The 25,467-nt window shown below is 45.6% G+C and overlaps 1 protein-coding gene across 5 annotated transcripts in view; it reads left to right on the plus strand.

Annotated features, from left to right (window-relative positions):
* The window catches only part of RAB11FIP4 (RAB11 family interacting protein 4), a 132,711-nt gene that overhangs the window by 92,106 nt on the left and 15,138 nt on the right, over positions 1 to 25,467 (plus strand). For 2 of the 5 annotated variants that reach the window (XR_012634750.1, XM_074921869.1), the window contains exons 4-6: positions 19,153 to 19,376; positions 22,907 to 23,098; positions 24,635 to 24,769. Coding sequence is in view for 4 of the 5 variants with exons in the window: in XM_074921869.1 (XP_074777970.1) it covers positions 19,153 to 19,376; positions 22,907 to 23,098; positions 24,635 to 24,769 (551 nt within the window). In the remaining variant the exon portion in view is untranslated. Of the gene's footprint in view, positions 1 to 7,207; positions 7,252 to 19,152; positions 19,377 to 22,906; positions 23,099 to 24,634; positions 24,770 to 25,467 lie in introns of those variants that run through there. The other 3 variants (XM_074921873.1, XM_074921871.1, XM_074921872.1) reach the window with 3 other exon arrangements.

The raw sequence follows: 25,467 nt of genomic DNA on the forward strand, positions 1-25,467 counted from the left end.
TGGAGACAGGAGCTTCTATTAGGCAGGCCCATGTGCAGAGCCAGGAGGGTACTTCTGTGGCCTTCTGTGAAAGCGATCATGAAGTGCAGCAGAAAATAATGTCTACGTTGCATTAAAAACCCAACATCTTTATCAAAGAAGTTTTCTTTTGAGACAGAAAAGTGTCCATTTTAGGACAGAAGAGGGAGGATCAAACATGCTGCAAGCTCTGATCCATCATCATATGTTGCATGGTCATGTTATCAGTCTAAACACTGTCCTGGATTTGCAAATCTCCATAAGTACAGATGTGCTTTGGGCACAGTGGGTTCATTGTCTCAAGAAAAATCGAAGGGAGATCTTGAGTGATGTCTTGTTATATAGATGTTGCTGCTAAAAGCAAATTCTCCCAGCAAGTAAGTGCAGATTGTTTCTGTTATTGATTGCTGGGGTCTCTGCTTCATTGAGACCACATGGCCCACTTTGTTTTTGTAGCTGCCTTTTATTAAAACTGACAAAGAGGTATCAGTGTTTGAAAAGATGAGTCTTGAGAGTCCCCTGGGCAGCGTTTTCATGCTGTAAAGTGATACTGGCACATTTGATCCACAGATGCTTTTAACACACTAATAAAACAAAAGCCTTCCTTCCCAGGGTGGTCTTCTGCACTACAAAGCTTTCTGGTTTTGTCCATGCTTAATGGGTCAGACCCCAAGACGTAGAGAGAACTTGCAATTCCTCCTGCCTTAAACTGTGCTCTCAGGATGTGGTCCTGTGTTGTAAACTGCAGAGAAAAATTGCTATGTGTATAGTTTTCAAGGTATATTTTGCTGCTTCATTGAAGGCCCATAATGTGTTTTATGTTCACATGGGTTATCTTGTTGGTTTTCAGTATTCCTGAGACTGGCAGTCAGAAACCTTTCATCCTTATTTCTGGTGACCAGCATTTACAGTTCCTGTTCCTCCTGTTCTTATAATACCTGTTTTCATAAGGAGCCAGTCAGAGCTCTATTTTAATGCACAAAACCAGAAGATTTTTATTTTGGTGTTATATTTGAAGATACCTAAAAAAAATTAGATCTGAGACATTTCATATTAAGACCTATCATGAGTGGAAATGTTTGACCTCAATCTGTCTATGCAACAGCGCCTGATCTGTAAAATGGGAATACCATCTTCTCTCATTTTGAAGAGGCTTTATGAAGATAAATTAATCTTTGCAGAGCACTCAGATGTCAGAGTGATGAACACCACAGAAAAGCTTGGGGGGAAATAAATAGTTCTGTCTACAGAGCAGGCTCTTAGTAGTAGCCGTAAATAAGACATGAAGCTACACTTTGATCAAGCAGACTAAAGCAGATATTGAATAGTTGCTGATAAACTAAGTACCATCCAGCCTGTGTCCTGAACAAATCCAGACCAGTGGGAAATAGCATGTGATTGTGTGATTAAAGAGATATGTTAACGCTAACAAGCAATAGGACCAAAGTGAAGTTGCACTCATGAGCTCAGAACAGGCTTTTCATTGCTTTAGGATGTTGTGCTCTGCAACCTTGCTGTTGGCTGTGTGCTGTGTGAGAATTAGCCACTGGTGAGTATGAATTATTCTTGTCCTGGCTAGCTGATTCTTCTTTTCCTTTCCTCTGCTAACAAGTTACGTTATACAGAGTAGGGGCTAAAAGCTTAAATGTAATGAAAATGTGCTCAGATCTGAAATTACCAAAAAGTGTGTTCTTCAGCCAGCAGCCTGTCTTTTACAGACCATGCAAAGCAGAATCCAGCAGAGATACACATCCATAAGAGGGGCTGTCGGAAGCCCCTGCTCCATCCACACCTCCAGGCTCACCTAACTCCTGGCCAGTTGCTTGCTCTGGTAGAGCCAGTAGCGCCTTCTGTCATTGCAGCCACACAGGAGCAGAGTTAATTCACCGCAGTGGAGACAGCTGAATAAATGTGTTTGTGTCTTTTTGGTGCAACATGGAGCTGCTTGGCTCCACTTTGGTTTAAGCTCTGAGTTGTTTGAGGGATGCTGTTGTGGTTTAACCCCAGCCAGCAACTGAGCACTGCGCAGCCACTTGCTCCCTCCTCCCACCTCCCAGTGGGATGGGAGTATATAAAATGAAAAAAAAAATAAAATTGTGGGTTGAGATAAGAACAGTTTAATAACTAAAATAATAACAACAGTAATAATAATTGTAATGAAAAGAGAGAGGAATAAAACCCATGAAAAGACAAGTGATGCACAAGGCAACTGCTCAGCACCCACTGACTGGTGCCTGAGCAGTGATCCACCCCTCCCAGCCCACTCCCCCCAGTTTCTATACTGAGCATGACATTCTGTGGTATGGAATAGCCCTTTGGCTAGTTCAGGTCAGCTCTCCTGGCCATGCTCCCTCCCAGCTTTTTGTGCAACTGCTTGCTGGCAGGGCACGGGAAACTGAAAAATCCTTAATTTAGGATAAGCGCTACTTAGCAACAACTAAACCATCAGTGTGTTATCAACATTATTCTCACACTAAACCCAAAACACAGCACTGTACCAGCTACTAGGAAGAAAATTAACTCTATCCTAGCTGAAACCAGGACAAATGATCACACTTTCCCTGTTTGTCTTCTGTGCTCTTACCTGAGAAGTGAATGTGTCCATGCCCTCAGTCTGCACAGTCCTCCCAGCTATATATTTTTCATTTGAATTTCCTCATGTAACCTGTTGTTTAAGTTTTATTATTGGAGATTTTGACCAAGGCTAAATAGAATAGATTTTGTGCCTGGCGTATTTCTGTGATGCTTTCAATAAAGGTGCTTTAATCGTGGATTCACAGCTACTCTTATGAGACACCTTCAGAGCTTGATATGAAAAACCTAATGATACAATTGCAGTGATGAGCAAAAAATAAACCACTTTTCAGAGGTGTTGCATATCCTGTTCCATTATCCAGCCTTTGGATTCTTAGTTCTTGACTTACTGACCCTCAGGCTTTTGGAGAAGAACACAGAAAATCTCTCCAAATGCAGCCTCATTAAGCAGCCAAAGTGTAACCTACTGATGGCAAAGAGATTGCAAGTAGCTCATCTCTAGAGAGAGCAATGGTTAAGTCCCCTGAAATATCTCTGTGCTATAATTGCACGCCATAGAGCTAGGTCCAACTCATTATAGGCCCAAGGAATTGATGCTAATGGGCCCTCAGCCAGCCCCATCATGCCTTCAGTGCTCTTGTCTGTGCAGAGACCTTCTGTTGCGAGCCCTTTGTTTGACCTGTGCTGTTTGATCTGCCAGGCTGCCTGCCGTATTCCTGAGGGTCGCATACAAGCAAGTACTCTGCTCTTATTAATGTTAATGGCAATCTTAGGTAGAGCAGACCCCCATGGTCTACCCCATGGTGTAGAGTCCAAAGAGCTGCTTCCTTACTTGCTGAAACAAGCCTCTCTGCAGATACTTGGGGTCTTGGTTTTTGGGAGTGGGAGCAGGGGTTGAACTGAGCCTGCTCCACCCAGAGCATATTCCTGTGCAGCTGCAGTTTGGAGCTGACCTCCTCACCCTAATCAGGGATTCAGGGAAGGGGAGGGCAAGGAGGAAACTGCAGGAAGCTCTGAAAAGGCTCTAGCTGCTGTAAATTCATCCTGCTTCTTCCCCTTCTACAGTCTTCAGCTCAGCAGCTTCACACTTTTCCTGTCTTCATCCTATCTTAGCATCCTCCTGACTTCTCCTTCAAACAAGTCATGGTAACAAATTGTAGCTGGGAGAGAGTTCATTCTGTGCTCTCTCCTTTCCCTTTTCCCTATCTCAAGGTCTATTTTTGCCTATTCTGATTGTAAGATGTTTGGGGCAGGGACTGCATGCTCCCTGCATTTCTGCAGAAAGTAGCTTCATTAGGGATCATTCTTCATTTGTTCTGTCATAATAAAAGGAATTCATAATAATACTGCAGTAATTCACACCAGTCTCATTGCATTTGCTTCAAAGGAGGCACTCCAAAATAAGATGAGAGTAGATGAGATGAAGATCAGGCCGGCTGTAATTACTAGTCTGCGATACCTCATTTTGAAGCAGAGCAGTAACGTGCAGTAGTAACTTGGCCAGCTATTATTGTAGGGGGAAAACCCACACAAAAGATATTTTTACATAAGTATCTGTGCAAAATAGCCACCAATATTCATCAGAGAGAGCATGATTAAAGGCCCTTGAAGCATGATTGGAGTTGCCAGTTTTCATGAGATAATTAAGAAGTGGGTTTGGTATATACATTCTGGTGATCTCATTATCTTCATTATTAATTAGTCTCTGTTCTTCACATTTCAGATCCAGTTTCTTGTCATTAGGGTGACTAGCCTGTGAGTGATGCGTTAGTGAGATTCAGAGGAAGGGTTCTGCCTCTGCAACAGCAGAGGAGGTGCCAGCCTTTGTTCAGAATTGCTCCAGAAGAAATTGCAGTGCTTTGTACAAGATCAGCAGGTTGTCCTGCCATAAACCCTTTCAACAGCATACCCAGCCCGGCGTTTCCTGGCCAGGAGCCCCTGGTTTCAACAGGGACTCTGGCTGCTACTGGAAGTCAGCAGTGATGGTGATTTAGGTACTCTGCTTTGTATTCAGCAATCTTTCTGTAAGCACCCAGATATGAACATTTTGCCCAGATTTCCTCTGGCATACTTCTGCAAACACCCTTTTCATTCATGTGGGATCTGGTGGTACCAAGCATCCTTTTGCCAGTGTAGCCATCTCTTTGCTTTCTGGTGATAATGGGGTTTAAAGTCTGTCCATTAACAGAAAGGTAATTGTCACTATCCTAACCTCAAACCCTGGACAGGACTCAAGAGCACACATACTTTGCAAATACCGCTGTGTACAAGTAGGCGTATGGCAGATGGGATTTAGGAAAAACGAAGATGAACTAAGGTGGAAACTGAGTGTGAGGGATTGCCCTGCCATTTCCAGAGGCCAGCTCTTATGGTACTGGAGGAGCACGTCTGTCTTTCTTCAAAAATCAGAAAGTCTGCTATTAATGGAGTCAGAAAATACCATGTTCATGGGAGTCTCGGTGTGCAGATCCTATTCACACAAACTAAGCATGAAGCCTGCAGCATGTTTCAGTGTCTGTGGTCATCTAAGCTATTACTGACCTCCATAGATTCCTCAGCTGCCTGAAATCAGGACAAGACAATAGACTTCTAATCTCAGATGGAAAAAACATATCGTGCAACATCTCCGTCTATGGCACTGATTTGAGTTGCAGCTGCCAGTCTTACTAAGCAGAATCTGCAGACGTGCAGCTTCTCCTCCTCACCCTCGCGGCTCTTAGGCATGAAGCAGTTAAAGGTCTGTGTCACTCCAGATATAATTCTCATTCCTCCAAGAGAAGGCAGTGATGGCCACCTGCCCTCCCCCAGCCATGACAACATGCTTGGCTTTTCCCTTTGTAGGAAACAAATCTTAAGTCTTATTAAACAGAAAATTACCACTTCACCATGAAATACGTAAAAAACAAGGGTTTTGTCTCAATGGAGATCAAAGCCAGCCTGTAACAATCTCCACTTAATCAGGCTTAGCTTTAATGAAGTGGGAAACGGACCTGTATTATAGCTATGGTTATTACTTAATAAAGTTTTTAGTCATTCCTTAATAAGAAGCAATTGTCTAAAACCTGTACATTTTCTAGGAGCTTTACTGAGGAATGCTTCTATCAATGAGACATTTATGCCTTCTCAATTATTACTGTATAATAAATGGCAAAGTCCTGGGTAGCATACTGAGTAATACATGCACCAGGTGTACCCAGCGGTTGTGCTTATGTTCTTAACATCTCTACTATAATACTAGTTTTAACTTTGCTATTATCTGTTAGAGAGGTGCTGGTCTGTTGGCTAAATCCCGCAGTGTTTCCTTCCGTGTGTAACTCCGGTGAAAACTGTGGTAGTCAGTAAGGGCAGGGTTTGACTCCTGGAAATGTATTTTGCAGAAAATGTTTGTTTGAATACCACCCTCTGCCTTTGAGTCCTCTACTGCAAAGCCACAGAAACAAATTTCATTTCTTTAATTTTTTATTAGCACAGACAGCACAGTAAACACAATTCTTATGAGGCATTGCAAAAAAGGAAGTTACACAACTTATAAGAAGTGCAGTGAATTTAAAGTAATGAAGTCAGTGTGAGTGTTCTCAGCCTTTTTGTTTTGCTTTTCTTTATCTTGTAACTAAAGGGATTAAAACCAAGGACAAACAGACATCACTTCCTAACAGGATCTGGTTTGCTTTGTAGCACATTGAGGGTGTTTTAGAGCGGCACCACCATCACGGGAAGGCCGTACGTGTGTTTTATCATCACCCAGTTGTAGGAATGAGAGCACACCAGGCAGGCAAGATCAGCCCCGGTCAACCCTGGTGACCCCAGAGACTGTCCCTATCTGGGGACCTGACATCCCCACTGCCCGGGGGGGGCCTTTTTGCCACGACAGCCCCTTCACTTTACGAGGCATTGGAAACTCGACGTTGGTCTGTTAAAAATTCCTCCGTTGGCATGTCAGATGTGTTCCTTGCAGACACCGCCCGCAGGAAGGGGCTGGCTGACACCCGGGAGGAGAGGCTGGTGGGTGCCCCAGCCCGTGCGGAGGCGATGCTCTACCTGCCCTCACCCAGATCACTCGGTGACCTCCTTCCCACCGCTCTGGCTGCCCTGGGTTTGAGCACAGATATATAGAGAGATATAAATATATATGTGTGAGTGTATATATGTATGTGTGTGTATATAAAAATATATATAATTACCCGGGTATTAAGCCACATTTCATTTCTCAGGAAACCCACGCAGTTTCCTTTTTTCCCAGTTGTCACGGATAATTTTGACCAAAACTGAAGCATTGCGACTAAAACCACCGGCGGGGTCGGGGAAGCGTCACTCACACCCTCACAGGAGGAACCAACCGCGAACAACAAACCCCAACCCCCGACTCGCCCCCGCGTGCGACCGGGACGTTTGTGTCCGTGTCCGCCCCCCACACCCAGGGGAAGTCCGGACACACACAGACACACACACACACACACACACCCCGCTACAGCCCCGCGCTGCGACGTCACGGAACCCCGGTACCGAGCGCCTACCCCCGGACCCCCGCACCCCCGCGTCGCTTAGCAACGGCGGGGCGGGCCCGCGCGCGCCGCCAACGGTTGCCCGCCCCCTCTGTGGGCGGGGCCGGCGGGGGGGCGGGGCCGGCCTCCCGGCGCCGGGCCAGGTACGGGCAGCCCGGCAGCAGAAGGCGGGAGGTGGCCGGTGTCGTCGTGCGCGGTGAGGAGGAACTTGGCGGCGGTGTTGGGGGTTTGGCGCCGCAGCCCCGGCGTGCGGGAGGGAGGACGGGGGGGTCCGTGGGGCTGCTCCGCTCCACCTGCTCCTCGCCAGCCAGGCGAGGGTCTGTGGGGGTCGAGGAGGAGGAAGAGCATCTCTGACCTCTCTGTGTTTTCATGATTGCAGCGGAGCGTTTTGAAATTCAGGAAATAGGTATAGCGAAACCGGGCTGGGTTGGTTTGTTGGGTTTTTTTCCCCTTGTTTGCCTAGGGAGGGGTTTGTCACTCCGGAGTCGTGTGGGCTGAAAGGCTGGGCTCGCTGTGGAACTGAAGAAGCGAGCGGGTCCTGGAGAGCTCTGGCGATACTCTTCTATGGGGACAACGCAAAACCATATGTGGTCGTGTTGGCAGCCGTGCGTGGTGAAGCGGGGGTGTCGGGGAAGAAGGGGGACGTGTCTTCCTGCGGAGCTGAACCTCATGCAGCCCTCAGGTCTGTCACCTGGACATGCCTGAGATCTGGGCTTTAAACCTTTAAAAGGGGAAGCGGAGAAAAGAGTACTTTTTAAGGGTGAATACAAGACACAGGCTTGTTCTGTAATTATTTTCTGTGGCACTGATGCTGTGTTTGGATTGCCATTACTTATTGTTGAATGTTTTTAATACCCAACTGTGGTTCTGAATGCATTTGCTGGCTCTGGGATACTGGTGACATAGCCAGGAAAAAATGATTTGCGGTTAGTATGTGGCTGTCACGACAGTCTGTTCCGTAACTGCAGATCCCGTACGTGGCCCGCATGTGGGACCTGTGTCGCCCTAGAGCAGTCGGCGAAGCGGTCCTGCCTCTGATGAGCTGCACAGAGTTGGGCCTGTGTTGTACGTGCTTGGCAGCGTAAGAAAGCAGCTCCCAGCAGAGATCTTCCTCTGCAGCTTTCCGTGGTGGGAGATGTTAACAGTTCTTGGTCTGGAGTCGGTTGTGTCTCTGAAATGGAGACAGGCAATTGTGCTTTTCTGTTACACAGAAGTGACCTATGACAGAGACCCCGGGGCAGGCAAACACCATCCTCGCTCTGTGCCGTTCTAGTGCTGATTTTTGGGTGGCAGATAATGTTGCTGCTTTGATAGTAGCAATAATCTTCATTTGTTCTGGCAGATGCGTAAGGTTAGTGGCTTTGGGGGCGCAGATAACAATTTATCCTCACTTTATTTGGCTGCTTTAACTACTTAACGTTAAGGAAGAGGGACGGATGAGAGAACACTTCTGAAATAGGTTCAGAATAGGCTCCCTGAATGTGGGCTTCATGGTACCTGTATTCAAGCCCTTATACCAGTATAATTTGTGATTTTTTTCAATGCGTTTTGATATGCTTCACAGGCGCTCCCATTGAAAACAGTCATACTCCAGTCAGATGGCACGGTCAATGCGGGGTTGCTCGCCAGGGCTGGGACTACATCCCTAATTGTTTCTTGGTTCTCAGCAAGAAGTGAAGTGTGAACCTGTTGGCAATCCGAGTGATTTTTCTGCCTGTGGCCCTTGTGAAATTTGGGAAGGGGGGAATAACACGGCGTCACCACCAGCTATGTGCAGTAGTGTGGAATGTTACTCACACAGCTGGGTACAGAAGGAGATAGTGGAATTTCTACTGGCTGGCTGGCAGCGTCTGTCCAAACTGAGAGGAGCTTGAGCTGTTCCCGATGCTAAATGTGGTAGCCTTCAAACAGTTTTAAACCTCTTTTAATGGGCTTCTTTTAACTTTGTTATTTGAAGAATTACCGCAAACAGCAGCAAGTCTCCCAGAAGGCACCTGACGTGCAGATGTTTCTCAGGTTGCCTTGTCAGGGCTCTTAATGCCGTAGTGGTTGGGGGATCTTAGCCATGTGTAAAGGCTGCAAAACAAAATGCTTTCTGTGCCAAAACAGCAAGGGGAATGGAATAGCTTTGCTGCAGTTATTGATTAACCAATCCTGTTACATGTGTTGAGCATACCTTGACCTTAATTCTTTCAGTCTTTTCAATACAGTGTCCTAGTGAAATAATTTAAATGATTATAAAGCTGCTCATGGATTGCTGCTGAAGTAACTATTATCCGAACATTCATATTCAAAAATCCCCACTATGTTTGGGTAGCTGACCCCTTAAATTCTGAATTGCAGTGTAATAATGTAAGTCCTTTTGTTCTTTCTATAGTCATTTAGGTTGATCACTGCACCAAATATAAGACAGGCTCTGTAAGTGCTTCCTGACGGTGTAAAATGGTGCTTTTGGGCACTGTGTTGCAGCTAATACTGCTGGTTAGTAGTAGGGGTCTCTGGCTCTGCTTTGAATCTTGTTTTCAGTGTGCAAACTAATGTTATAAATTATTTCTGCTTGGTCCCTATCTGTTTTGTCTGTGCAGGTTCAAGGGTAGAAACATCTGCCCACACATAGCTGTAAACTCTAAAATAAGCCATGTTTTCTATTTTACCATATAAGTGAAAAAACACAACTTGTTGACTCTGCCAGAGATCACTGGGTTCTTAATTTGTGTTTGTCATGTAAGTGCTATGATGTGCTTGGCAGCACTTCTACAATTAAGTGTGTTCACTTCATTGTAAGAAAATAAAATTGCAGGTCTATGAGAGCCTTTCTTCAAAAATAAAAAAAGCGCCTTTTATAAATAGATGGGGAGAATGAAAGTTTTTAAAAATCGGTGCTTGCAAACTTTGCTGGATAAAGGCTGCAATTCCAGTTATTCCTGCAGCAGAGAAGCCTTAACCTGTGGTTTGCCCTGTTAGCAGCTGAAGAGCAGCCAAGGTCCTTGAGCTCCTTGCTCCTAATGAAGAGCTCTTCAGAGCTACTTTAGTATTTCTTAAACATGAAGTTAATTAGTTTTTAGGCTTGTCTGCATTCAGACTGACCAATGAGCTCTGGGAAGTGTTTCCGTATAAACTAGGGCAAAGCCACATCCTTAATGCTTTCCTGCTGCTTGCCAACTTAAACTACTCATCATCAAGCATGGCTGGATTTCATACTGTGCTGGGGAAACTCGAGATGTTTCTCTACCTCTTGGGGTCTGAAACTGCTCCCATTCCCCAATCATTCCTCTCCTCAGGAGACTGCAGTGTAATCTAACCTGGGTGGGCGAGAAGACAGAAATATGATTTGTGAGGCAAAGAATCTTTATTTTCTTTGTTTTTCTTTAAATGTCTTTATTTTCTTGTGTTTGCTGGAGGCCAAACTTGCAGCAGTATAGAAAACAAAATATTAGAGTTTCCACATTCTTTGGGGGAAGGGAGTTTGACCAGGGCCACTGTAAATAATTAGCTTAGCCATAGGCAGAACTGTTCCTGCCTGGGACAGCTTCTTCCTGTTCTTCATGCTGTTTGTGCCTAATGGTACTCCTGGAGGTACCAGCAGTACCCTCCTCCTCACCCAGCAGCACCAAATCTGCTCAAGGAGCTCTTCAGCCACGTGCCTGCAGAACCCGGGGACAAGTATGATGCAAGTTTTTTGCTATTTACTGAGTACCCAACTGGGTGACCTTGAGGCTTGTCAAGGAAAACAAGTTCACATGTGAGCTCAGCTATCTCCTGAGCAGCAAATACCAGTTGCAAAGAGCATTTTATAATTTACAGACTATGTTAATTAAGGAACCGAACTGAGAAGCAAGTGCTGGACTGTGCTTTAGGCTTAAAATAAAGACATTTCTTTGCAAGTAGCCTCCAGCTCTCACTGACATGGTATAGGTGTTCACTTGTAGTATTGCTTCAAAATGACATAATCTGGCCTTACCTCTGACCCTTAAGGCTGGTCTGTACTGGGGTGTCTTTGGAAGGCCTTTAACTGAACTGCAGTGCAGTGTTTCCTGTGTGCAAGGAACGTTGTGACATCTGGCCTGCGGTTGGCCATATGGCACCCAGGGCACAACGGTCTTCATAATTTTATCGCCAACTATCTGTGCCAACATCATGGTAAAGGCTACTGGCCATGCTGTACTAGAGCTACCTTCACTGGCCCCACTGCCCAGAGGGGCAGGTTTAACAGGGCAGGCCTGAGCATCAGTCCCAGGAGCCAATCCCTGGTAAGAGTTTGACATTTTCTGTCCTCCCTCCCTGTTGCTGCTGTTCTGACTTTAAAAATAGAGATTGTCTCATCTCAAGGCAAAGGCTTCTCAAGAGGGTTAATTATGTCACATTTATTATCTGCTGTGTAGATCTTTTTAGGCAAATACCGTGAATCATTTTTTTTCAGTTGTATACCAGCTTGTTTAAACCAAGGGCTGCAGCTCCCCTCTGCATGCTGCAAAGGCGATGCTGAGTTGACCCAGCTCGTTTCAACATAGAGCTGCCTGGCCTGGGTGCCCTGGCCTGGAGGAGGGGTGGCAGGCGGGTACCTGCTGTGGGCTGTCCCAGCAGCTTGCTCCATGGGAAGGGCAGTGGTATCAGTCTGCAGAGGTCTGGCAGCTTGTAGTCAAAAGAACTGCACACTAGAAATGTTACCAGAGGCTTTTTCAGATAATTAGGTCTCATTCCCGCTCTTACTGGAGTGGACACCTTAGAAGATTCCAAGTGACAATTTGTGACATCCTCGTGGTATACCAGCACGGTACCCCTTCGCACCTCTTTCTCTAGGTATGTGAAAGAGACTGGAAACTGTCTTGCAGCTCAAAACTAAAAGTGATCAGTGTTGAGTCAAGGTGCCAAACAATCTGATGGGTTTTATTCTGAACTCTGTGGTTCATATGCTGGCCCCCATCCATGTTGAAGGTGAAGGGAATGTACTCTTGTTCCTAACACTGCAGACTAGGATGTTTTTCCCTTCTGTAAAGGGATGTTCCTTGCTTTGAGCCTCCAGTGACGGCTAATGAGAGTATGATAGTCCAGTAGTGGGAAGCAGCCCAGAGATCGATGGGATGCAACTTCAAATTAACAGGAAAGAGCTTTTTTTTTTTTTTCTTTTAACTTTCTTTAGAGGATCAAATTAGCAGTCTGCTAAAGTCTTTTAATGTTAAAACTTTCAGAGCATAAGCAATGACCTGTGAAAAGGAGTGCTTGGATCTAGACCCTGTGCATGATGAGGTCTGGCATGTCTATTATGGCCAATTAAAGTGACAGGTAGCAGAGTGTAAACACTCCTGACTCCTGCCGTTCCCTGGCTGGCTCCAGGCTGCACGCTGCCTTTCTCCTCTGCCTTGGAAAAGGCACGTCAGTTTGAACTTCCTACCCAGAGCACAAAGCAGCCTTTCAGAACCTCTGTGCCCTCTGCTCGTGTGGTTCAGCGTGAACAGCCCAGAAGCTGAGGCTTGGTCTTTCAGTCAAAACCTGTTGTCCTTTGAATTGCATGATTGTATGAGATACAGCTGTTACCCTGTGAAGGACACGGAGGCTGGCAGTGGGCTGCAGCACAGGCAGAGCTTGCCCTCTGTGTGAGGACTCCTCACCCGCTCCCTAGGATGCTGTCCATCCAGCACTCGGTCCTTCCTACATTTGGATTTTAGGAATAAACTTGCCCTTAGAGGTTCCTTCCAATACCACAGCAGCAGTATGTGAAGCTTTGCCTTAAACTGCGCTTCACATGTTAGGCTGGAGTAACTAAACGGTCAGAGGAAGCTATTGCATTGAACAAACTAACTTGTGGCCCTAAAATAGCTTCTTATTTGAACAGCTTAGTAAAATAACCATGCTCTGCACACTGATCTTGAACTCTGGGAGATTTTAAACTCCCAGTTCTGTGGGGAGACTTGGTGTTCTTCCATACTGCAGCAGGAGATGGAAGCAGTTTCTACGGCTTCCTCCGTCCCCCATCAACCTGCCCCCCACCAACCTGCCCGGCAGCCCCAGCTCTGCCCTGCAGCCCCAGCTCTGCCCGGCAGCCCCAGCTCTGCCCGGCAGCCCCAGCTCTGCCCGGCAGCCCCAGCTCTGCCCGGCAGCCCCAGCTCTGCCCGGCAGCCCCAGCTCTGCCCGGCAGCCCCAGCTCTGCCCGGCAGCCCCAGCTCTGCCCGGCAGCCCCAGCTCTGCCCGGCAGCCCCAGCTCTGCCCGGCAGCCCCAGCTCTGCCCGGCAGCCCCAGCTCTGCCCGGCAGCCCCAGCTCTGCCCGGCAGCCCCAGCTCTGCCCTGCAGCCCCAGCTCTGCCCTGTGCTCGGCCGCAGCCCCGCGGGTGAGAGCCAGCGGTCGCTTGCTCAGCTTCCTGGCGGACTCGGATGCAGACGCGTGGTCTCACTTAGTGCTTCTGCATTTTCCTCTCGTAGTTTCTCCTGTCAGATCAAAGGGTAGATCAGCATCACCCCACCTCTGCCTGACAACTGAAAATGAAAGGAAATATGCTGGGGGAGAATGTGTCTTTTTAAAAGAGTTTGTAGCCCACTTGGTGTAAATAAGTAAACGTTTGTAGGGGAGTGGCATGTTTCTAAAACACATTGGTGAGAAATGCTTCACACCCTTCTTTGTTACCCGGTAATTAAGAGAATACTTACCTTCCAATGCAGTGGCTGCTTAAATAAAGACGAGAGTGCCTGGATTTTCTCTATGCTGGATGTACAGCAGTAAGTAACATTTCATCTGAGATTGCCAAGCCTGGCACACCTCCATGTGACACCTCTTCCCTTCCAGTTGTGGTGAGGTGACTTTTTCTGCACTTTAGCTGGGAAGAAACTGCATGGAGAGAGTGCAAGGCCACAGACTTGCATCTGTCCCACAGCGAGCAGATTCAGCTTGTTGGACAGGTGCAGGTTGGGGGCATAATCCTGGTGAGGAAGTGCCACGGCTGACCTGCATGTGGCTTTTCTTGTTTCTGGTCGTGTGTGATGGTTCCAGCTCTTGCTAATCAAATTGCCCAGTGATGAGAGACATGGATCCTCTTTTCTTCCCAGTCTGCTCTGGAATACTGAATGACTGTCTAAATATCAGGGGTGCTGGTTATTTGTCTGTGATAGAAATGAATTTTAACTAGGCTTGCTTTTCAGCATGGACGTATTGATGTAGGCATGTCATGGAGCCTGTCTTGTCAGCCAAGTTACTAGCTTTCAGCTGCTTTATGTGCATATTTTAGGGATTGCTTCCAACCTGGGAAAGCCCAGTCAGGTCACTGCAGGGCAAGGCAGAGCTATGTTCCCATACCCACCTAATGCTGACGCTACTTCCCTGCCCCACAAGGATCAGAAGGAATCCATGGGAATCGCTGGCTTCTGCCTCTGTTTGGGGTGGCTGTGCAAAGGCAGGCTGTGCTTACTCATCTGGCTTCAATGCAGCCACACAATTGCCTCTTTCGAGGAAGGGAATTCATTAGTTTCTGTGAAGTGGCCTTGGATCTTTGGGCAGCAGGTGCTTCTATAGTGCAAACTGTTGCTGAATATTCAACAGTTGCTATACAAGTGTCTGGCCAACTGCCTGAGAAGCACTTGGAGTTATCCTGAGCATCCGATTATATAAAGTGCAAAGTACTTACAGCTTTAAAGCTATGTTGTGTTGGTTGCACTTTAACGTTCATTTGAGGGATTTTTTAATGTGAATCTTCCAAGATCATAAGCAGCAACATCTCTTTTGACTCAGCCAACAAAGGAGGGAACTGCCTAGCTGAATGATAAACAGTGATTCATATTCAGGTCATCAGAACCTCTTTCTCTTAAAGGTTTCAGCTAATGACATGTACACTGGAAAAAAATTACTCAGGATAGCAGTGTCTCCTAATCTTTAACATAGTTTGAACTCAAGTTAGCTCTTTTAGGGCTACCTGAATAACACTTGTTCTTGCTAACCTTTAGTTTGGTACATGAAGTACTGTAAATACCTAAACTGTGAAGGAATAATTTGAGAGGTTAAGCTGAGCAATCGGCCTTTTTTTTTTTTTTTTTTTTTTTTTGAGTTTAATTTCCTTAGGTGTGGTCTATAAGCATGTGCTAGATGGCATCTTGAAAGTATGGTCCTGTGAGAAGCTGTGATCACTGAATAATTACAGCTGACAGTTTTACTCAGTAAGGTGTGGATGCCTGGATGTTGTTTACTAATGACATGCCCCAATTCTGACTTCTTGTAGTAGTTTTCTTAACCTGTTTTAGTTGTTTTAAATGTGCTTTATGTGTTTTCTTCTACTGGTTATTTAGGCCACAGAAGGAAAACTTTTCATTAAATGTGTAAATGTGACAGTTGCACTGAAGACTGGTTTCACCGAGGGAGCTGAAGAGACTCCTCAATGGTGCTGTCCAGGACCCATGCTTTACAGGGTTTCTGTGCTGCACATCAGATGTATTCTTGTGTCTGGAAACACTGCATTGCTGTAGTGATTCCCCACCCCTAAACTCTTAAAGCTTAATAGGTAAGCACGTAGTTCCTACCCACAGAAAACAGTCATGCAGGCTTCAGCACAGTGCCTCACTGGTCCTAGTTTCTGTACATCTTGCTGAAAACTGATCTTTACTACTGATTGTAAGTGGACCTTGAGCACTTAAAAGCATGAATAAGCAGCTGCTGGAGCTGAGCCTCCCTGGCAGCACTGTTTGTCGTGCTGCGTGCTTTGAAAGGGCTGGGGTCTTCAGTGTGTGGTTTGGCTGCCAAGGTGCTCAAGAAGAGCAGCCGAGACATGCTTCCTGAACGTCCGCTTTGATTCTGCAGATCTGCGGGGTAGGTGCCAGATTTGCAGAGAAGAGGGAGGCTGGCAGCCCAGGACGTGGTGTGCTGTGTGACGTCCACTTTCCCTGCTGTGAGGAGGCAGCTGAGAGGGAGTTCCTCAAAGGAGCTTGGCTGGCCCGTGTTCTTCATTTATCCAGTCCCCGTCAGTCCCTGAGCTCCCCTCAGCTCCAGGATGGGATCAGCAGAAGGAAGGACTGATACAGAGAAATGAACACTTTCCTTGCAAATTATTTACTCATAGCAACATATGATGAACTTGGTCTAAGAATCCTGCTTGTCCAGACTTGTTTTGTGGATTCAGTGTAGTTTACCAGTTAGTTTGGGGATTGGCTGTGATAAGAAAATAGCAGGTAGCCCGGGGGTATGAATTAAAAAGACAGCTCACCCATAGCAGAATCAAAGCCCTCAGTGGGCACCTACTCAAAGCCCTCAATGGGCACTTAGGCAAACTTAAACTTGAACAAAAGGACTCAGAGATGCTATCTAGGGAGGATGATCTTGCCGATTTAGGAAGAGGACACCTGGACTTTGCTTCACCCCGCATGCCTTGGAAAGAGAGGACAATGTGAAGGCCACGTACTTCTCTCCTTGAATAATTATAATAATCACACCTATTCCCCGAACTAATTGTAATAACCCGCCCTTACCTAATGAATATGCATGCTTTGTAATAAATATTTGGCTACTTGCCAGAGACGGTGTACAGGCTTTGTGGAGAAATCCCCTTGCACCTCGGCCGGAATAAACATACCTGCTTTGTAACTCTCTCCGAGTTGTAGAGTTTGTTTCTGCGCGTCAGGACCAGTTCCAGGAGGGGTTCCAAGTCTTGCAGTGAGGTATTTCAGAAGCTGTAAAGCAGGTGTTCAGGCTTATGATGGGTCATTGCCTCCAAAAGCTCTTTTCTTCTCCCCTTTTTTTTTTTTTTTTTTTTTTTTTTTTTTCTTTTTCATGGGGCTTAGAAGTGAAAGTTTAGGAGCACAGCAATTACACTTCAAAAAAGACTACATGGTATTGACGGGCATCCGTGCAGTGCAGTCTGTGCTGTAGCTATAGATCAGTACTCTAATATAAAGTAAATATGTGAAGGTTAGGTTGCCAGAAAGTGACAGGAAAGAAAAGTGAGCCCTCAACCTTTAGAGATGACACTACATGTTTAATTGGTAATAGACTTTTTTTAAAAAAAGCATCTAGGCTGCTATTATTAGAAAAAGCAGATGTGCAGTGTTACCTACAGGGAACAAAAAGAGAATCTTTCATGATCTTCTTGACCTTTACTTTCTTGCTTTAATTTCTTTAATACCAGTGAGATTTTCTTGCTGTAAAAACTTGCTTAAGCAGAGACTTCTCAAGATCTCTGAAAAAGATGTGCTAATTGGAAGAATAGGGCTGGGTAAGAGCTGTTTCTTCCTTTCCTCCAATTTGCAAACTCCTGATTCAGGGATCCACTGTGTGCTCTGTGCCCCTCTTTCCCTCCTGGATCAGACTTTTACCAACTGGTACAATTCCATAACAGCAATCAGGGCTTTATTGAATTAAACTTTTTAGGACAAACAGGAGGACAAACAGGAGCTCTGTGCCTGTGGGGCTTAGTGTGCAGGTGGAAACTGGGGAAATGTTAGATAAACAAACACTTCTGGATACTTCTGAAACACCTTAATTGCTCTTAACAATCATTACTTTTTCAGCACCTACTAAAAAGTTCTTACTGCTTGTTCGGTCTGTTTGTAGATCCCAAGGTACTAGAAAAGCCTCCAGATAACCTGCTCTGAGTATGTACCTAGAGATTCAAACACTGCAGGTAAAGCTGTCCTTTTGACTGCTCAGGTGTTCGTTAGCTAACTAGGTTTGAGCAGGTGGGGTTGTTTTGAATTTCTTAAACCTCTATGTGCTAGGAGTTTTCAGAGTCATATAAATTGATATTTCAGGAAAAACTGGAAAGTGAGACCTGCATTTGTAATAGCAAGTTTTGCAAATCTTAAAAAGCTGCAGCTTCTGGCTGACTCTTCTCATGCTGAGGTGAAAAAGGCAGTGAGAATTTGTGTCATCAGCGTAGAACATCACTAGTTCTGCAAAAGGTGATTTAAGCATCTGTGTCTCTAGCACAGGAGTGTCGAAAGGCTACAGGAGTTGACTGGAAGCCGTGCTGCTGCAAGCAGTGCCACTCTAACAGCCTCCCAGTGAACGTGCTTGCCAGAAGGGCAGCTGGTGCTTGCGATGGTGCCAGGCTGCCAAGTGCCTTGGGATTCCTGGGGAAGGAGCTGGGCGGGATGACAGTTGGGCCTAAATACAAGATGTATCTGTGAATGAAAAGCTTCATTACCAGTAAAGTAAGCCTTAAATGCATGATTGTCTTAACATGCTGGCAGTAGTTCAGTGGTAAGCTGTCTGTGGAGCTTGCAGGTGAGCTTTGGAGTGGAGCTCTGAGTCAGAGCAGTTGCAGGACTTGTTCTGGAGTCATGAGTTATTGTGTCACGCTGGATGGGAATTGTCAAAGCAGTATTGTGTTGTTGTGTATCAAAGGACAGAGTAAAATCTTAGGCTTTGTTTTTTAAATTAAGAATTTTTATTTGTCCCTCAGGGACAAGCAAATAGAAAACAGCTTGTCTTGGCTATTGTGAGTGTTCATGGGGCAAGAAGGGGAGGGAGGGGACGAACAGCAAACGCAAAGAGTTGCAGTAATGAGAATGACATCTTATTTTAGTTCATACTTAAACAAGACATGATTCCAGGAAGCAGGAACAGATGGCTTTGGCTTTTTTTTCCTGCTCTCTTATATCTTTGATTGTCACCAAGACTTACCATAAATGTTTTAAATAACTGCCAACTCTTTTTACACCTTATATATTTTTGCCCATCCTCAAAGGCAGAGTAAACTGTTAGACTTACCAGGCTTGCTTTTGTTTAATCGTTAATATTAATCACAGGACTATCTCTTGAGTGACTTTCTGTTATCTTCTTTCAAAGGATTCCGCTTTTTATAATAAAACTTTGAGGATATTTATTACTTCAAGTACATTTTGATAGTAAATTGGGACAAAGCTGACTGCATTTTATACTTGGATGTTGTGTCTCTCTCTCGTATAGAAGGGTCAGAGTCAGTATTCGAGCCCTTCTGGAAGGTGTAAGCTGCCTTAGGGGCTTGCAGGAACTGGCTTTGTAAAGCAGGTCAACCATTTTGTTACATGGGTTTTATTCACTATCACTCTTGCTTACTAGGGCATCCCCAGAGTGGGTTATTGCTTCAGTGTCCTCTTAACTGCCCTGAAGGATAATCTGAATTGACTCCCAATTCTTCTTTTGCCAGGGTGGTGAAATCCAGGACTGTGCCTACTTGGACAGCGAAAGCGCCTACAGCGAGTTGGAGCTCTTCCCTGATGACGACGCGATGACTCTAGCACAGCAAGAGGTTCACCATGAGTCTGATATGGACAGTGCTATTGAGAGTGCCCAGAGCTCAGAGGCCTCCGACGTGTGTCGGAGCGAGGAGAAGGACGGTGTGCTTGGTGGTCTCTTTCTGCCTGGTGACAAGTGAGTGGTGGTTTTGCCCCGTGGCAGCCCTGTTCGAGTCATGTGCCAAAGGACCAGGGAGGACGGAGCCTTTATGTGGTTAATCCCTACTGTGGGAGGCTGAGGATGCCTGACTTAGTATCCATTTTCACTGTACGGGAGATGGATGTCCAGGTCCTCTGAGTGGCTTAGACAGTCTTGGCCCTGGCTCTCTGGGGCTTGTTCTGTGACCACTCATGGGACTTGCATGTTGTGTTTTGACCTGAAAGTGTTGGCTGTCTCCAGAATGGATCTTAGGATCTTCTGTGTTCCCATAACCTTTATATGCTGGAATTAAATGCTTCCTGCAAAGCAGTGCAATATGGGGAATGCTGCTTTAGTCTTTTGTACATCTAGTTATCTGAAGGTGTGGGCGCTGCAGATTTGCTTTGCAACATCATGTACCAAGTTAATTCTGTGTGTTTCTAATTTTCCATAACCTTTAGTGTGCAACAGTAAATTGTGTTTAACACGGGGTGTCCTGGCATGTGCGTGTGTAACCATAGTTTGCTGTTAACACAAGAGTGTCTCTGTAATCCTGACTTGACTCTTCCCAGCTGTGTACCTGGGAGTGTTGGTAAAAGCCAACTGGGGGGGGAAAGGACCCAACTTGATTTAATCCTGCTTTGAACTGAGTTAATGCAGTACTACAAGACAGAGCTCAGCTGGGCTTGCTTTCTAAGCCTCTGTGCCGTCTTCCCTATTTTTGGCTTGTCATCTTGATTTGTGCCTCTTGAGCTTCTTTCATTGCTGAGCCAGTCCTCCTCCTCTCTTCTGGGCCTCCTCGGATGCTCTGCGCAGCCTCATTCCTACATTCCAGAATTTCTTAACTAGCAGAGATCTGGCCTTCTCCTGTTTGCCTAAGCAATCCCAGAGACTTTATCAAGATAATTCCCGTTTTCATCAGCTCTCTATCAAACTTTTCTCCTTGCCTTGCCATTCCCAGTTCTTTGAAGCACCCATCCCTTTTACCCATACTGTGTTTGAACTATCTTTCCTCCCAGCTCCTGTGAAGGGGATGGGGAAAGCATTGTGCATCCTGTACCCGCGTTCTAGGGGGAAGCAGGAGCTACTAAGAGCGACTGTGCGACTGCTAATAGATCTTGGTTTATCCTCTGAGACCTCCTCAGCTTTGGTAAATTTGTGGGAAAACACTTTGGAAGCTTCTGCTTTTTACCTTGGCCAAACCACAATACCTGCTTGTTGAAGAAGCAGGTGGCTTGTGTATGGGGTGTGTCAGCCCACTGTGAAGTCCTGCCCGGAACAACAGGAAATAGCTTTAAAAAAACCCCAAACAAACATGAAAACTTCCTTCAGAAAGTGTTAGAATGGGGAAAAACAGCTGCTTTTAGCAACTCCCTTGAAAATGACTGTGCGATTTCTAGACAGTTTCCAGCCTGTAGCTGATTATGAGTTCAGGATCTACCCTGAGCATGGACTGTTTGAACCCAAGCAGTTTAAAGTTTGGAAAAGCTTACAAATAACTACAAATTAAAAGTTCTAAGCTACATTACCAGGTGGGTCCAGCAGTGGGGACTGCATAGCTGCCATGAGAGAAACTTTGCCAGGCAATACATGAGGAATAGTGGGCTACTGAACTCCAGTCTGTTGGGAAGTGGTGATGTTCCAGGGCTGTTATGCTGGAGAGCAGATTTTGTGGACAAGTATATGTTATCATCCCAACTGAGGACTGGTCATTAACCTCCATTCCTAGTGGAAGTGTTATGAGGAACTTCTTCCTGAACTGACTTGGTGTAACAACATAGAGATGCAAGCAGCAATTGCAGTTACAAGGATCACAGTCACCCAAAACCTTACTGGCACACAGTATGTCTGTGGCGCAGCAGCTCTTTATGAAGAGATGTTGGTGTGATGTGTTGAGCATCTCACTAATCCATCTCCCAGCCAAGGAGCCTTGTTAGATAAGTTTGATCTATTTCTAGTATGAGTATTCCTATCTTCATGATCTTTATCCTTTAATAGTGTGCCAGGCTTGACTTGCCCTAATTTCTGTTAATGTGACTTGGATAAATGAATTGCAGGTTATAAATGGATCTCATCAAAACAGGAGAAACAAAAGAGCATACATCTGAAACGCTGGCAGGCTTCCTCTTCTACTAATTGCTTTTGGAGGGAAGGGATATGCAAATAATGCTTGCACCATCCGCTAAAGCACTGTGGCATCTCTTGTTTACAGCTCGCAAGTGTAGTATTACAGGAAGAGGAATCTCCCTGTCTGAAAGTACAAAGGCTCAAGGTAGACTCAAAAGAAACTTAGGAGGCAATACTGTTGAGCTACTGGAGAACATCAACTGGGAGCTACTGACCCATGGCTCAGCTAGAGGAACTGAAGATACAAGCACTGTGCACTGAAATAAAGGGAGTGAAAATTAACCCAGTCTGTACAAAGCGTCAGCAGATTGAATCAGTGCCTTGTCTTTATTGCAGAGAGGCACTGGGTTCTGCTTTGTAGCAGAAACAGTAACGTGTCAGGTAACTCCAGGGCTTCACAAGCGGAGTGTGTGTTTCAGGCCTTAGATGTATGGTTTTGGTAGGGAGAGGTTCTTTATGAGAACTTGTATGTGAATTTATGGGCTTGTCTGTTTGAATGACTTACTGAGGTGGGAGCTGAGCAAGCCGGTGTAAAATACCTGTCTGTGCAAGACAGCACCCTGCGTCCCTGCAGGCTGGTCTGGACTCTGGGCTAGAGACTCACCGTGCACCCTCTGCAGCAAACTTGCTCCGTAGTATTAGATGTGCTGTGCTCAAAACTGCTCTGCCAGCTGCTTTCCTATGGTGCCTGGCTCTGGTGATTACCTGTATGCCCCTCTCTGAGGTCACAGGGTCCTGCCATTCCCTACCTGTTTGGCATTATCTTAGGTACTTCTCTGGTAGTAAAGCAGCCTTTTCTTGTGCTCCATATCTCCTCTGAAAGACACATTTTGGCACGATGGAAGGAAGGGCAGGAACCCAGCCCCCGTTAGGTCACATTGGTGGCTTTAGTGACTCTCTGGCATGCAGTGAGCTGAAGTTTGTTTCTGACCAGAGAGTGGCTGGAACTCATGGGATGTGGGAAAGATTTTATGGGGATTACTGGGAAACTGATTGTTGAACAGAGCGGCAGCCTCTGTCTTGCACATGTTCCCCTCCCTATCCCATGCATTTCAGAGTTGTCTGCACAATTCCTGCATTCAGAGCAGAAGTCCCATAAGCAGCAGTCTTCACCACCACGTGGAAATGATGACTGAGGATTGTTGAGGTGTGCTCTTTAAAGTGAAATGGTTTGTGTTGATCCAAACCTGTCTCACAGGTAGCTTGTTTGTAGATTCTCATGCTCTTGTCTTTCAAGGCACTGTGTCAAATGCACATCAGGTGTGTTTAGCAGTTTAGTTTTTTAGCACAAAGTGGGTTACAACTTCAAGTGAGGGGAAAAGCTGTGAAGGTGGAAGATTCCATGTGAGGTGAGATGCTATCAAAGTCGGCCTTCGAGATGTTTTGACCTCTTGTTTCAGGTCAAGTCCTCACAACCCTTCTGCAGCATCTGACCTCTCAACTTATTCCACCGCCTCTCTGATCAGTAATGAAGAACAGTTTGAAGACTATGGGGAAGGAGATGATGTGGATTTTACACCCAGTAGCCCATGCCCTGATGATGAGACCAGAACCAACGCCTACTCTGACCTTGGCTCATCTGTATCTTCCAGGTTGCTCCTTATTCATTAACAAACAATTTTTCAGTTTTGTTCTTCTCTAAGCATGGATGACCATACCAGAGTTTATACTGGTTGCATAGACCCACCTTAAAAGCAGAATGTTATTGGTTCATTTTCTGCCCTCCAGTTGACAGACTACATTTAATAATAAGAGCTATAGCAAATACGTTGTGTCTGATAACCTCTGTTGGGTTCTGTTGAAATAACTGGGCTGTTTTCAGCTTGTGGAGATTTCTTTCTATTGCAGGCAGTATATTTCACAGTTAGGGGCTAGTATTGGAAGTTATCTGCTGCAAGCTGGAGCCCAGCTTAGTGCTATGCACAAGCTCTGATACAGTGGACAGAAGACATGCAAGAGAGCTGTTTCTCTTTAGTGTTCTGATACTACAAATCCTTAGCACTGACCTGGAAGGTGAAGTGCTGTATATGGACAGGAGGGGGTTGTTTGGAACAAGCATCCGTATTGACTTTGAATGTCTTGGAGAACATAAGCAAGTAGCTGCTGTCTGTTAGGAGCTGGAAATGCCACTGCAGTCCACCAGTTTCCTGCATGTCACCTCAGTCTCTGTAGCTCTTGCGTCCTGTGACCAAGTCAGTTGCTGATTTAAAATCATTCCCCAAGCAAGGGAATGGATGAGCAGGGCTGGGGAAGAGCTGAGCATGAAGATGCTCTAGGATTTGTCTGCTTGGATCAATATCACAGGAAGGTCTCGTGCTTCATTGCTAACACAGGACAAGCTCACTGCATCCCTTTGTTCTGCATGCAACCCCCATGTGTTCCCCTCTGTTTCAAGCACTTCTGCAGTCCAACCTTGCCACTCTGTCATGCATGCAGAGCCAGCACCCCTTTCCACTGCCCTTCATGATGATGGCTTGTGTCCTTCATCCCCTATTTCCTCAGGTTTATGCAGCCCTTTCCATTCTCATTCTCGGGGCTCTGTGCACTTCATGCCATGGTTGCTCTCTTTTATTTGGGTTTATTTTCTCTTTATCATGCCAAGAGCTACTGTTATCTCCTCTTTAGACCTATGTCCACTTCTTCCTTTCTCCTCATTCTAGGGTTCCTTCTGTCCTACCATCTGAGGGGGTTTGTGTGACAACTTCTTACCAGACCACTCTGTTTTTCATCTTCCTGTCTTTCTCTTGGAGAAGAGACTTCAGGTTGCATGCCAGGCTCTAGTGGGAAGATGGGCAAGATGAGAAGGGACATTGCTGAGGGCAGAACACAGTAATGTAGCTGCTTTTGCTACATGCATCACATGGACTCTATACCTTTTGCTATTCTTCCAGTCACCCAAACTGATTCTTTCCACTGACATCTAGAACAAGTCCTCTGTAAGGCCTCAACTCAGACAGGTAGACTTGCCCAAAGACTAGTACTCTCCATCATCAGCTCTAAGTTAGAGGAGCTGTGATTAGAGGTGGCTCCCCAAGTCCCTTGTCTGTGATTCTGACACACAGTCAAGAGGAAAACCTGTTGTGAGTTGGTTACTATAGCCAGTAACATCTTTCCTTTCCTGCAAACAGTGCTGGCCAAACACCCCGAAAAATGAGGCATGTTTATAACAGCGAGTTACTGGATGTTTACTGCTCACAGTGCTGCAAAAAGATAAATCTACTCAACGATTTGGAAGCCAGGCTGAAAAACTTGAAAGCAAACAGGTAAGCAGCCTATTGCACTGCTTTTAGCAATGCCTCCTTAAAATGGGACTAGCTAGTAGCAGGAGGAAAGGAAAAAGCCCTCTCCTTCCCTGTATCCCATTCTGTCTTGCACATGTTGTTCTTAGAAAAGAGTAAGAAATTCAGACCTTGACATCTAGCCTGAACCAAAATGCTGTTCATCAGCTAGCATTTTTCTGACTTAAAGTGCAGTCAGCATTAATAAACTCAAATATTTTAATCAATGAGCTCTTTGATTGCAGAGTAAGAGTGATATTTCCAGGAATTTTTCCCTGGAAGTGGGCTCTGCTGTGCTGTTTATTGCAGATCTGTGGTTAGCTACTGTTTTCTCCAGGTGGGAAGGAGTGACCTGGCAGATCCTCGCTAATAACCTTGTATACACCCCTCCTAAAAGCTAGTGGTGAGCAGAGGTACTTCATTGCTGTGGGATTTTTTTTGTCCTCAGGGGAACTTGGAAAAATGATGAATCCTATAGCACAAGTTACTTTTGGGTTCTTTGCAATTTCAGCTTTTTCCTTACATTTCAATCTCCATCCACTTTCAAACTGTGCTGAGCACTTGGAAAGAATCCAGTGCTTCCAACAACCATCTAGGGTTTTTGAAGGAAATTATTTGGTGGGCTTGTAGCTCCCCCTAGAAACTGAATGTAAATCCTGCCTGTCCGCATAATCCTTGGCACA

Source organism: Athene noctua, chromosome 18 (assembly GCF_965140245.1).
Source record: "Athene noctua chromosome 18, bAthNoc1.hap1.1, whole genome shotgun sequence".
Lineage (NCBI taxonomy): Eukaryota > Metazoa > Chordata > Aves > Strigiformes > Strigidae > Athene > Athene noctua.